Genomic DNA, 12,406 nt, shown 5'->3' with positions numbered 1-12,406 from the left:
CTGAGAGCTGGTTGCTCTTTGTTTTGCTCCCCACATTTCATTTCATTTCTCCCCTCACCCAACCTGACCAAATTAAATGTTGCAGAATGTTCTCTCGTAAAAGCTACTCTGACTCCAGGACCTTGCCAAGATGACAGAAATACAGTCAAGTTTCACTGCCTTCTTGGGATGAAATAAAGCAGGTCCCATGACTTGGAGTGTCAGAATCGTATCTATCTATTTCTTTTTGAATCGATTGTATAATGTCACTACTCACCGTAGAGGTCTTAGAGTACGCAGTAGCCTCAGCACTCGGAGCATGCCCAGGATCTTGGTACCAGAATTGGAAATAAGAGAAACCAGTATGTCGATAACAGATATCATCACCAACATCCCATCCAGAATGTTCCAGCTGCTCCTCAGATAGGCCTTGTCACCAAAGCACCAACCCAAAGCCACAATCTGGATCACAGAAAAAGTACAAAGAGAAATCATGATAGTGTTGGCCTGACTTTTTCCCCCGTCTTAAACTTAAAGCAGCAGCTCAAACTATTTTTATTCCACCCAGATGAAAACATATAGAAGAAGGAAGGCATAGTAGTTTAACGGTGCTCATCAATGCCTAGCATATGCTAATTGGATAGGAATAATGCATATGATTTTTATTTCAAGTTGAGGACTCCTTCATGGAAATTTACCTTGATGGTCATCTCGGTCACAAAGATCGCAGTGAAGATGTAGTTGGATAATGTTAGGAAGATCCGTTCCTGTGTGAAAAAAGAAAGAAGAGTTACACACTACAATGACAAACCACTTTCACAAGAAATCCATCGCGCTTACAAATCATGAGCGGAAGGAAATTTGAGTCTTATCTCAACTCTTCAAGCAAATTGTGGAAGTACTTGTGTTTACAATTGAGTGCTCCCAAGATTGGCTGGCTGCTGCCTGGAGGGAGCATGCTCATCTGATGCTGGATGGAGCGGGATGGGAATTGAAAGCACGAAGCAAAAGCACAAATAGGAAGGATTCCGTCACAAAAATGCTCATTTCAGCGAATTCCGCCCTCTCTCGCCATCTCTCGCCATCTCGGAAGACCATGGCTGACATGAGTCCGAACGTCCGCAAGTGCGTGGAGGTGGTCGCCTTTCCCACGACCTCCGCCGGTCGGCCGTGGCAGATGCTAAGCGGAAGACGGACGCGCTGACGCAGACGGCGACAATCCCGCTGTTGGGAATGCGAGGCATGACCTCACTGGGAACGCTTTCTCGCTAAGAGGATTCCGACGTTCCTGGCTTGACAGCAGCCTAATATTGCGAGCTTGTAAGAATGTCTTTATTTATTTATTGATGTGCATTCTTTGTCAAAGAAATTGGAATGGAAATAAACGTACATTTTTTGGGTTTGGAGATGGAAACCAGGGCGATGTTAAAACACGCAAGAAATGCGTTTGACTCCCCCCGTACTACGGAGAGATCAACTCTCATGATAAAGTGCTCGTTTTAGCTTGACCTGCTTTTGCAAGCTATATGACTTATGTGCAGAGTTACGATCCTCCGTAACTCACTTCCAGAATGTAATGGGCTGAAAATGTTACGACTCCACTCTTGTAGGAAATATCTGAAACAACTTCAACGGTGTTTGGCTGACCCCAGTGACATAAATCATCTCCATTCGAGCCGAACACCAACCCTCACCCGGGTTCCCGATTGGCGGCGTCAGTCAATCATTGGTTTGATACGTATAAAAGGAACCAGTGAAGTGATTACAAAGGAAAAACAAGATGAACTTAGTACAACAATTAGTACAACTACTATCAGTCATTGATTCCAAAAGATTCCAGCTCGCGCCACTGCCCCCAAGCAAAGGAGATTTTTACAGAGCGAGTGAGCAACGAGTCCAATCGGGTTCGCTCCGTGTCGTCACATTTCCGTAACGGCCGCATCTGACAAACTACATCGGAAAGTAACACTGGCAAATGCGTCGGTCGGCCGGCCATTTGCGTTTGTTTGCATAAAGCCACGATGCCAAACATCCATCCCCTTTCCTGGACATTAGCCACGTACGGCAGCACAAAGATAATTGAATCGCTTAAGTCTCCTCTGCGGTTCAGAAAGAAAATGAGCGTCTGCTGAGACCCAAGCACAATCAAAGCTATCTGCGGAACATCTCGCTCAGTAGGGAGAACCATAATAATGGCCGAGCTAATCATTCGGTTTATGGACACAACGGCGAGTCTGCAGCTAAGAAGAAAAGGCAAATGGGTGGAGATAATCCGGATGAAGCCTGCCCTCGTTCAGACGATTCCCGAAGCACGTTTCGAGAGATGGTTTTTCACGTTTGACTCACGGCACTGGTGGGGTCGATGCGAGGCCGCTCCATGGCGATGGTGATGCAGTTGAGGAAGATGATAACCAACACCACATGGTCAAACATCTTGTGGTTGATGATCTTTTTGCACGCAAAACGAAACCTGTAACGAGAACAAAAGCGGTCAAATCGTGTGACCAAAAGATTGCTGATGACCGGCTGAAAGTGTTCAGAAGGCATGAATGCTATTCAATCTTCTCATTCCATTAGGTCAGAAGAACATTACAATGACTGCAATGCTGACGAATGATCTCACAGGCAGAGCTAGAGGGGGCCACGGCTACTGCTCCCCCTGAAATGTGCTTGGTGCGGGCACTGCTGCTGCCCCTGAAATATGCTCGGTGCCAGCCAATTGTCTTCTTGGTGTTTCGCCTCCCCATTTGATGACAAAAGATGCTTTGTTTGTTATTTCTCATCGCTTCAACGGCTGAAATGTTCTAATGCTGTCTTTTCACCAGGGCCCACTGCGTTGCAACCTTCAGCCTCAGTGGCCCCAGCTGGCACTGCAGCGAGAGCGAGAGATTAAAGACCCAGAAAGAGGGCAAGAAAGAGGAGCCAATGGATTGCGCATGTGACTGAGATAACACGGCACACTTTAAAAGAGAAACTCCCTTTGCTCCTGCTTACTCACCCCTGACATGGCAGAAACGGACGGATAAAAGATGCTTCTGAAGTAAGAATTTGGAACGGAGTAAAAAATGATTTTGGAAGCAAGCACACAAGAAAGAAAATCCAATCCAAAGCATGCTTTGAAATCAAAAGCGTACGATGCCAGTCAGACGCAATGTGAAATTGCCGGAGGACCGACTTAGCAGCTTTTCCTTGCATTCACAAGTCGATGTTTTCCTTTACGAAACACTCGGAAAGAGTCAAACTCAAAGAGAGATTACACGAGGTCTACCTTGACTCCGGAGAGAAAAGGTAGAGCGACCAGGTGTCTCTTTGTCGACACCACTCGGGTTGTTTCTTTTCCAGCCAGCGAAACAATCTGGCCAGACGACCCTGCGGGGGGAACACACACGCGCACGCACGCACGCACGCATGCACACACACACACACACACACACACACACACACACACACACACACACACGCTCGCTCTCTTAATGATTCACGTAACACTGAGAAGGCGAGTGGATATAGTTGATCCTGCAACCTTCCAGTGATTAAGAAAGTGAATGGCGACACAAACCAGATGAACGTCTTCCTCAGCATTTTCCTCTTCAGTGTTCTCCTCCAATGAGACCTGGCCCGATAACGAGGGCGCGCCTTTCCCGTTGCAGTCGCTATGCTCTCCGGGCCGGAAGGTCCCCGCTAAAGGGGGTCTAGAACTGTGCATACTCGCTGAGCGATACAGGTATGGAACCTACACGAGGAGGAGGAGGAGGAGGACAAGACAAGGAGTTGTGTACTATGTTGGAAATGAAAGCTCACACGTGTGCCCGACCTGCAGCAGGGCATCAGGTGGCAAATCCGCGGAGCTCCTTGTCTCTACGGACTCCATCCTGCGGTGATCCGTCTGTCTTTGCGACCGGGACACGGAGTCTGTCCTGGCCAAGGAGGCGCCGTCTCGCCCCATCCACCCGTCTTCTTCCGAGCTCGAGCCGCCCTCTTCGGATAAAAGCGACTGTCGCTCGCCGGATTGGCGCTTCTGCCGTTTGAGGGACGGGGCGCGACCCAGGCTGTTCCAGCTCGATCGACGGCTGTTGCGGCCGCTACCCGTGCTCCGAGGGGCGTAAGGGGAAGCGCTTCGGGCGCTAGACTTTTGGTGGGAAAGAAGACAAAAGGGTCTGAGATGAAAACATACAAGTACGCTCGTTTGGAATCGACAATCAGGCTTTGACTGACTGTCATGAACTTGCACTGCACTGCAAAGCTCTCATGAATGACTGAGTCAATCTGTCAATCTTCATTTGATCAAAATGAAAAGAAAGTGTGTGAATCTGACAGAAATGGAGTGCGCAGTGGTCGTCGAGCTGCCTTAACTCATTTCCAACCATCCGTCATCATGACACACTACGATTAATTGACTTCCTGTCACGAGTCCATTTACTCGCTCGCTCGCTCGCTCATTCATGATATGGACTCCCGGTACGGAAAGAAAAGGCGCAACTCTTTTTCGAATCATTCTTTTGCTCGCCTTTTATACATTTGTGTACGTGTCGCTAAAGACCAACACTGACCGGCGGTGACTTGTCATCGCAGGCGGCTTCTACAGAGACACTGCTGCCTCGGCGGGACTCGGAACCCGGGATGGGCTCACCCGTGATGGGTAACTTAGGTATAGGCATGGGAGTTGCTGCCGTGTGAGTAATCAGTGGAGGAGTCAGGCTGCTCTTCAAATCCACATGACCGTTTACAGGCACTACTAGCAAGGGAGAAAAATCAAGGCCAGGCCAGGACAAGAAAGTCAAGTCAAGTCAAGCTGGCAATCAAGAAATATAGCATGTCGTATGTATATGAGATCATATTGAAAGAAAGAAAGAAAGAAAGAAAGAAACTCACCTGCGGAAGCTGATAAATCCCTCTTACTGCCGTTAACATCCTCCTCCATACTGCGGGCACAGGAATCAATCTCGGAACCGGGTTTGGAAGCATCTCCCTTTGACCCACAAACACATATAGGCACGCAAAATGTGGAAATCATTGCTTTCAATTCAGAGTGATCACACAGTGAGTGGCGGGCGCTCTAACGTTGCCTCTCAGTGGTGAGCTTAGAAGTAACAGCTCAGATGTGACCTTGGGATCACTCACTGGAGGCAAGGCCACAGGCAGGTGAAGATGCCAGAGTTCACGAGGGGGGTCACACTGTGTATGCATGCAAAAATCGGAATGCTCAACAACACTGAAACACTAGAACATGAGCATGCATGGGGGGGGGGCAATTCCTTACTTTCTCAACTCCATCTAACCTTTAATTCTATATACGGATTTACCCGTGTTTAAGTTACAGGTTAGCCCAACATCCAAAGAGTCACACTCTTGGTCGAAAAATCAAAGCACTCATTTACATGTTCTCATTGACACGGAGTTCCTGATTTAGCCAGACAAAAGTGGAGTGGGACAAAATGAGGGGAGGGTTGCTATTGGGGCGGAGCCTAATCAAGCAAAGAGGTCCTTGGCCTGTTCCGTGCTTGCCATTTTGCTCACATTTCTGCATTTCATAGCATTCAGAGAGAAAAATGTCTGTTCTTGTGGCCTGATTTTGTTTTTTTTTAATGGCAACAAGAGGGAAAAATGCATTTCTTCTATTTAGGCTCTCTGTAAGTAGATTTCATGACTCCTGAACGGCACAAACGGCGCTTCATTCCATGTGACTGAACCCGATTTATTACTCAGGGATTATAATTGAGGCTACACGCGTCAAAGATAAATAAGCCAGTGGAAAGGTGGACGTGTGGCTTTGGTGCATTGGTGGGAGGTCAGGGAAGGAGTGCGCGTGTGTGTGTGTGTGTGTGTGTGTGTGTGCGTGTGTGTGTGTGTGTGCGTGTAGTCTTGAGGGAAATCCTTGGTGATAAAATAGCCGGGATGTTTAGACAGTTTGTTTATCTGCCAATTCGGGCATGGTGGCTGGAGCAGGAGATAAGCCAGGCCAGAGCAGACCTGTTGTAGATAGCCAAACATTAATAGACACCAGCGGCTCACAGGAGGAGCTCAATTACAAAACAGGTCCGCATGGCAGATGGATGTTGATCGAAGGAAGCGCTCGTGTGCTTTCCGTAATAGCTTTTGTTCCTAAATGGGACGTTGAAACTTTGCAGCCAAAGCGGTCCGAGTCCAACTTTTGGGACTTGTATTTGGAAGGGTAACATTGGAGCGCAGGATAGACCAGACCAAGAGCGATCTTATTGGCAGCTGGTGGCTGGCTTCCTGCTGCTTTGAAAGGGAAAAGTATAGTGCATCCATGTGTTGAAGCATTTTTGCTGGTTCTCTTCAATCAGAGCAATCATCTTATCATTATAGCGTGTTCCTTCATCCTACATCTTTTTGGTCTATCTAAGGTGAAACAAAGCATTCATTCAAAGATGGAAATAGCAAATTGAGAGAGCCGAATGAACCGACCACTATTTCTCACCATTTTTGCTCGTATCTTCCCGACCACTTAAAAGCATCAGAAGTGCATGTGTGCTTTGCTCTCATTTTTTTCTGATTGAAAATGATTATGATCATTACAGAGTAGTGGAATGGGGAAGGCGGAGGGAAAGATGGGGAGGGGCTGTTAGTAGAGAAAGGTAAGGGAGCTGCCGTGCTTTACCGTACATACCCTCGCATCTACAGGCAGCTGAATTAGACTCAGTTGGGCATGCAAGTCCTCCCGCTTGCTCACTTCCTACAGTGGAAGTGATTGGCGCAGCAAAACAGGTGAGGGAGGGAGGGAGGGAGGGAAGCACGCATTAAAACAAGCACACACAAGTGAGAGGCAGTAGACACGAGCAGACAGTCATTCGGATTCCTTCGACCTCATTCTGAGGTCACCGTGCCAAAAAACACGTCGCAGCCAATTTCCCGTCCGACAAAATGAGCCAGCCGCGCTCGTCCATTAGCAGCCTCCATAACAGGGAAGCAAGAAGGTCAGAGGGTAACAGGGAAGTGGACAGCCATGGTCTGTGTTCCGTTTGTTCAAAAGCAGCCAGAAGATGGAAAGAAGTACAGTAGCTCTGTACCTTTTGCCGCATAGCATAGCATACGTAGCATAGCATACGTAGCATAGCATACGTAGCATAGCATAGCGTAGCATAGCGTAGCATTGCATTGCATTGCATTGCATTGCATTGCATTGCATTGCATAGCATAGCATAGCATAGCATCGCATCGTTGAATACATGCATGCCTTTCGCACCCATGCATCATTTTATGCGGGAATGCTTGCATACGTCCCACAATATCCCATCATCAGATTTGCACTCTCAGGAGCAGATACTGGACACTTGCATGAGAGAGAGCCTGGCTACCAGAGAATTGGGGAATTCATGCGCCACGAAAAACAAAAATAAATAAATGATGAGAATATCTTCATAGCAATTCATATGTATGCTTTTTGAGTCTTTGAGGCAGAGCTGTGCATTTCTGTTGTCTCACATCGTTGAGCGATGAGTTACCTAGCAACAGCGACAAGGGGGAAGTTTGGCAATTCAAAAATAAACTTTCCAAGAGCGATGTGAAGTATAGCCAAGAATAGCTCATGGAATTTTACAGTCCTATGGCATGAAAAGGATGAATTGGAGTCAACGACAAGGTCTATCGAGGTCTACTGGTGACCTGAGGAAGCAAAAGCTGGTGCCATATTTGATCCACTCACTGTGGAGAGTGCGACGATAATTCAAGTTGATAACGTGCCCTTGGGCATAAACATGTGCAACAGAATGACAAATTGCCATTCACACAAAGAATCAATAAATAATCACATCGTACGATCGGAATATTAGACGTCGTCATCTTCCCGGGGGTAAGATATTTGTCATCGCTTTGCGTTCACCATACGGGGAAAAAAAACAACAAGCCCACCCAACTTTACCTCCGTTTGGAAGCCTTCGACCAAGATGGCCACCAGCAGGTTGAACAGAACGTAGTTACCAAAAGTCATAAGGGCAATAAAGTAGAGCGCTGCTACCGGGGTTGTGGATGCCATGCCGTTATATAACACCTTGTTCCAGTCTTCTTGGGTTAAAATCTACAAGGGAGGGAGGAGTCAAGTAGTACAATGCATCAAATGTGCAAGATGCAAAACTTGCAACGACTACAATTATCGATTCATGTATCGCGTACGTTGTTTGCCTCCTCTGCACTCGACACTGACCATTTCTATAACTACTATATCTACATCTGATTCATTATTTGAAACATCGGGCTCTGTAGACGCCATGATACTTAACATACATATGATCATGTAGATGAACATAATCATAGTGACAGGCTAATGCATAGATGATAATAAGAACAGGGTTGGGATGAACATGTTCCAAAAGACAGGACACAAGAAGGAAGCCCACTTGATCCATGTAACGGACTAGCAAATGGAAAGCAGCTGGGGGGAAGATGAATCGACCCTGTCAGTCAGTGTGTTAGGCAGAGGAGGAAAGCATACATTTCATTTACTGTAACACCACAGATGGTCTTGGTAAGACCTGAATTTGGAATACTTACTTGGAAAACAGTCACAATGGCCCAGAGAAGAGAGTCAAAGTTTTTTCTGTCGGGCAGGGTGTCTCCGTCCCGTTCGGAACCAAATTTACAACCAAACAGATGCATCCCCAGAATACTGAGTCCAGGGAGGAATGAATGGCAACAATGAACGTTAGAATAAAGTGAAAGTTAACACCACACCCAATCAACTCCAGTCACTTAAGATGAATATCAACACTGGCAACACAATGCTTTGAATTCTTGAGTAAGCTCTGACTGAAAAATAATGATGTTAACACTGATTAGCTGAGAGTCATCTGGTTGTCAATGTTTAATGAGATGCAGATGGCTTCAGCACCATGGAGAGCGCCACGGTGGATGGCCCATTATTGTCAGTGCAGTGGGAAAAAGCCAGTCAACGTCATTTATTATATGACCGAACCTTTCAGGAAAAACGACGTGGAAGGTTTGCCATCTTTTTTTTTTTTTATCATATAACTTTGAACAAATAACAACTACATAACTTTTTGGCAAAGCAATTTCTATCTGACAAATGATCCCTGATTCACACACTCTGCTTACCTGAAGATGAAGATAAAGAGCATGAGCAACATGCAGAAGGTGGCCACATTATCCATGGTCTTCATCAGCACCACCAGTTGCCTCTGAAGGGCCGGCATGAATCGGACCAATTTCAGCACCCTCATGAGCCGGAAGGTCCTCAGCACGGACAAACCTCCGCCTTGCTGACCCACAATTTCCCACACGCTATTTGATGACACGGCAAGCAATAGACATGAGACTCAAGCCACAACCCAACTTGGTTGACTGTCAAATGTATTTCACCTGATGACTACGATGATGCCGTCAAAGATGTTGTAAGGGTTCTTAATATATCCAAAAGGTCCGTAGACTAAAACCTTTAACAGCATCTCCAGGGAGAAGAGACTGGTGAACACGATATTACTGATCTCCAAGGCATTGGTCAGTTCGTCAGGCTGGAGGGGAAAAAGAAAGAAAAAAACGGCTCATTAAAATTGAAAACTAATCAAAGTGTTGTTGGGTTGTTGTTTTTTTGGGGGGGGGGGGAGAAAATGCAAGGAGGTTGGGAAAGAACTAAAATTGTGGCGTATTTTGATCTTCCTCCTTCCAACCCCAATGCCGAGTCATCATTCCTGAATATGCAAGTGTGTATTGATTATAGAAGCATGAAATCCAGCAGCCTAAAGCAATCCATTTATGCCACAAGAAAATCTCCCAAATTTGCTCTGACACAGACGCAAATGCATGCATGCCGAGGATGAAAAGAAAGACGTCTTTTCCCGCGTACGACGCGCACGCTCGCTGGCTCGCTCGCTCGCTCGGCGTTTGTGTCACGGCCAAACGGACGAGCGGCGAGCAAAGCTGCAGCAAAATGTCTGCTCGGAGCTCATCAGAGAACTGTCGCTCACGCCGAGATCAAACAACTGGCACGCATCTATCTGTCTGTGATATTGAGAATGGAACAAATAAGAGAAGAAGCAGACAGAAAAAGCAGCAATAAAAGGCCAGCCAGGCACATCCAAACACCACAGACAGACAGACAGACAGAGTATGTAAATCAGAGCTCTATCGCTCGCCCGTTTGGGCTATGATGGCAGCGAGTGGCGAAAAGAGCCAAATGCTTTTTGATGCGACGCCCCAGACAAGCGCCGTGAGGCCTTTCATCTCCATCCAATAAACACAATTCAAACACGGGGTTGTTTGGACCGATGCCTTACACAGACAGACATGTCCAAAAAGAATGGGAGGTGGGTGCCTTGATCTACAGTATGTTGCTGGAACGGACCATGATTGGTGTCCAATATTCCTACATTTGCGCATGTTGAACCAGAAGCTCATGTCATTCTGCGTAAACGCTGCGTTTGTCTTGGTGGGCTGCGACTAATGGCTGGACACTATGAATGTGTAAGCATCATTTTTCAAAACTTGCAGAAAAGCAAAGTGGTTTTCATCCATATTGTCAGCATGAACAAACCACTCTGAGCTTTACGGAGATTGTTTGAAGAAGGATGGAAAAGGAGCTGCACATGAATGGTGTTTGGTTGAAATTCAGTGAGCTGCATCAAACTTTAGCGAGCAAGTCTGGACAAGACATTGCATAGTATTAAGTCATAACTCCCTTAAGACGCAAACGCAACAATACCAAGGCCCGGCGCCCGGGGGAGGGAAAACGGACCAGCAATACCGAGGCCCGATATTGCACCATCATACAGTAGTGCGTCCTTCAGAAACAACCTCACTCATTTGTTTGAAGTCAACCATCATTGGTTTCATAATAGTTAAGGTCATGGAAAGAAATGATGGGAGTGTGCTTCTGGTATTTACAGTGACATGGAAACAAATGGATTTTTTCATTCTTTGTATTGATTTATTATTATTATTTGTACGTTTTCATTAAAAAAAAAAGAGAATTATTTATTTATTTATTTATTTATACAGCAAAAAAATGGCGGTCGTCTAAAAAGGTCAAGACCAAGAAATTTGGCCATGTTGAAGCCTAGTGTTTTATGTTTGTTTTTGTTTTTTTTCTGGCAAACTGTTAAACGTTCCTGCCTCGCTCTGCTCTGATGGTATGATAAATGTAGCGCAATTAAACGTCTCACCTCGCTTTCGTTTTAAGCAAAAGAAATGAGAGCAGAAAGTGAAATGCTGACTTCCTTAGCTGTTGCCTGCCACAGTCAATTTAGAGCCGAAAAATGAACAGAATAGATTAGCGATAGACAGATTTCCACTTTACAGTTTGGAAATGATGCAAACCTGAAATGACAAAATCAGTTCAAAGGAGAAAGAATGGATGTTGTGACAAAGATTGATGATGTCACTTGCTAGCAATTGAAGTAGTGGAGTCAAAATGTAGCATTTGTTTCAATTCCTGGCTCCACTTGAAAAGGAATAATGTGCCTACATAATCCACAGTGTGTAGCTCGCAGCCCATTTGCTGCAAATCAAACACTATCGGTTTCATCCAACCTCTTTCTCATTGTCTGTCGCCCAGGCAGCAGCACATGTATCGGATTTATCCATCTGCTTTGTTCCGTCCGTCCGTCCGTCCGTCCGTCCATCCATCCATCCATCCACCCACCTGATAGCAGTGGCCATAAATACTGCAAACCAAGACTACTTCAAAGGGTAAACGACTGCATTGTTTTATATCAGCTTTCTGAACTAAAACATGCTCTTCTATCGCAAGTATGCATTTTCAAAGCCACCCCCAAACACACACACACACACCTCTTTTATAGATGTGCTTGCTAAGCCAAAACAAGAAATACAATTTTTATGAGCTGAGACTTGGAATGCCGCAATCTGGCCATGAGATTGATCATTACTTGATTTTTTTTTTTTTATATTGTTTCTGCTCTGCAGTTGTTTTGTCTTGTATAGTCCTCATTCATTCCTCAAACAGGATTCCCGCAAAGAGTCAAATGCTTTCTTGGACATTTTATCACGGTGGCGTGTTTCAAATGAAAGTGTTTCTTTTAAAATGAAATCTAAAAATGTCATTGAAAATGTTGAAATGAATTGATTTCTTAATTCAATAACGGCAACTCCGAGAGCCGTCGGATTGCCTCCTTCGCTGTCCGTTTCCCGCCGACATTTGGAGGGAGGTGAAGCGCGTTTGATGCGTCATCTGCTTAGCGCCAATGTAATGCCGCCTAATCTGATGTGATATCATCCAAATGGAATGCCTCCGACTGCTAATGACGCCGAGCGTGTCGCTTCAATCAAGGCTTGCTGTATCGGAAGGAATTCCAAGCGTGGAATAAAGAGGGAGAGAGAGAGAGAGAGAGAGAGAGAGACTCATTATTTGTTGATTGGGGGGGCTTCTTTGCGGGAACATTTGCTCGAGCCAACATGTCATTCAAACATTACTCGGCAGACTGTGATTTGGCAT

At 45.8% G+C, this 12,406-nt stretch overlaps 1 protein-coding gene across 5 annotated transcripts in view; it reads right to left on the bottom strand.

Annotated features, from left to right (window-relative positions):
* Window positions 1–12,406, bottom strand: part of cacna1g (calcium voltage-gated channel subunit alpha1 G) — a 76,930-nt gene that overhangs the window by 19,922 nt on the left and 44,602 nt on the right. For 4 of the 5 annotated variants that reach the window (XM_088359964.1, XM_088359966.1, XM_088359967.1 and 1 more), the window contains exons 11-23: window positions 9,316–9,467; window positions 9,052–9,237; window positions 8,491–8,605; window positions 7,862–8,017; window positions 6,611–6,676; window positions 4,852–4,948; window positions 4,530–4,714; window positions 3,794–4,108; window positions 3,539–3,712; window positions 3,248–3,348; window positions 2,326–2,449; window positions 678–746; window positions 257–441 (exon numbers count right to left, since the gene is read on the bottom strand). In XM_088359964.1, the coding sequence (XP_088216090.1) occupies window positions 257–441; window positions 678–746; window positions 2,326–2,449; window positions 3,248–3,348; window positions 3,539–3,712; window positions 3,794–4,108; window positions 4,530–4,714; window positions 4,852–4,948; window positions 6,611–6,676; window positions 7,862–8,017; window positions 8,491–8,605; window positions 9,052–9,237; window positions 9,316–9,467 (1,925 nt within the window). The remainder of the gene's footprint in view (window positions 1–256; window positions 442–677; window positions 747–2,325; window positions 2,450–3,247; window positions 3,349–3,538; window positions 3,713–3,793; window positions 4,109–4,529; window positions 4,715–4,851; window positions 4,949–6,610; window positions 6,677–7,861; window positions 8,018–8,490; window positions 8,606–9,051; window positions 9,238–9,315; window positions 9,468–12,406) is intronic. The other variant, XM_088359968.1, reaches the window with a different exon arrangement.

This window comes from Syngnathus floridae, chromosome 18 (assembly GCF_059516105.1).
Source record: "Syngnathus floridae isolate MCC-2025c chromosome 18, RoL_Sflo_1.0, whole genome shotgun sequence".
NCBI classification, from domain to species: domain Eukaryota; kingdom Metazoa; phylum Chordata; class Actinopteri; order Syngnathiformes; family Syngnathidae; genus Syngnathus; species Syngnathus floridae.
This window is presented reverse-complemented; position numbering and strand designations above follow the sequence as displayed.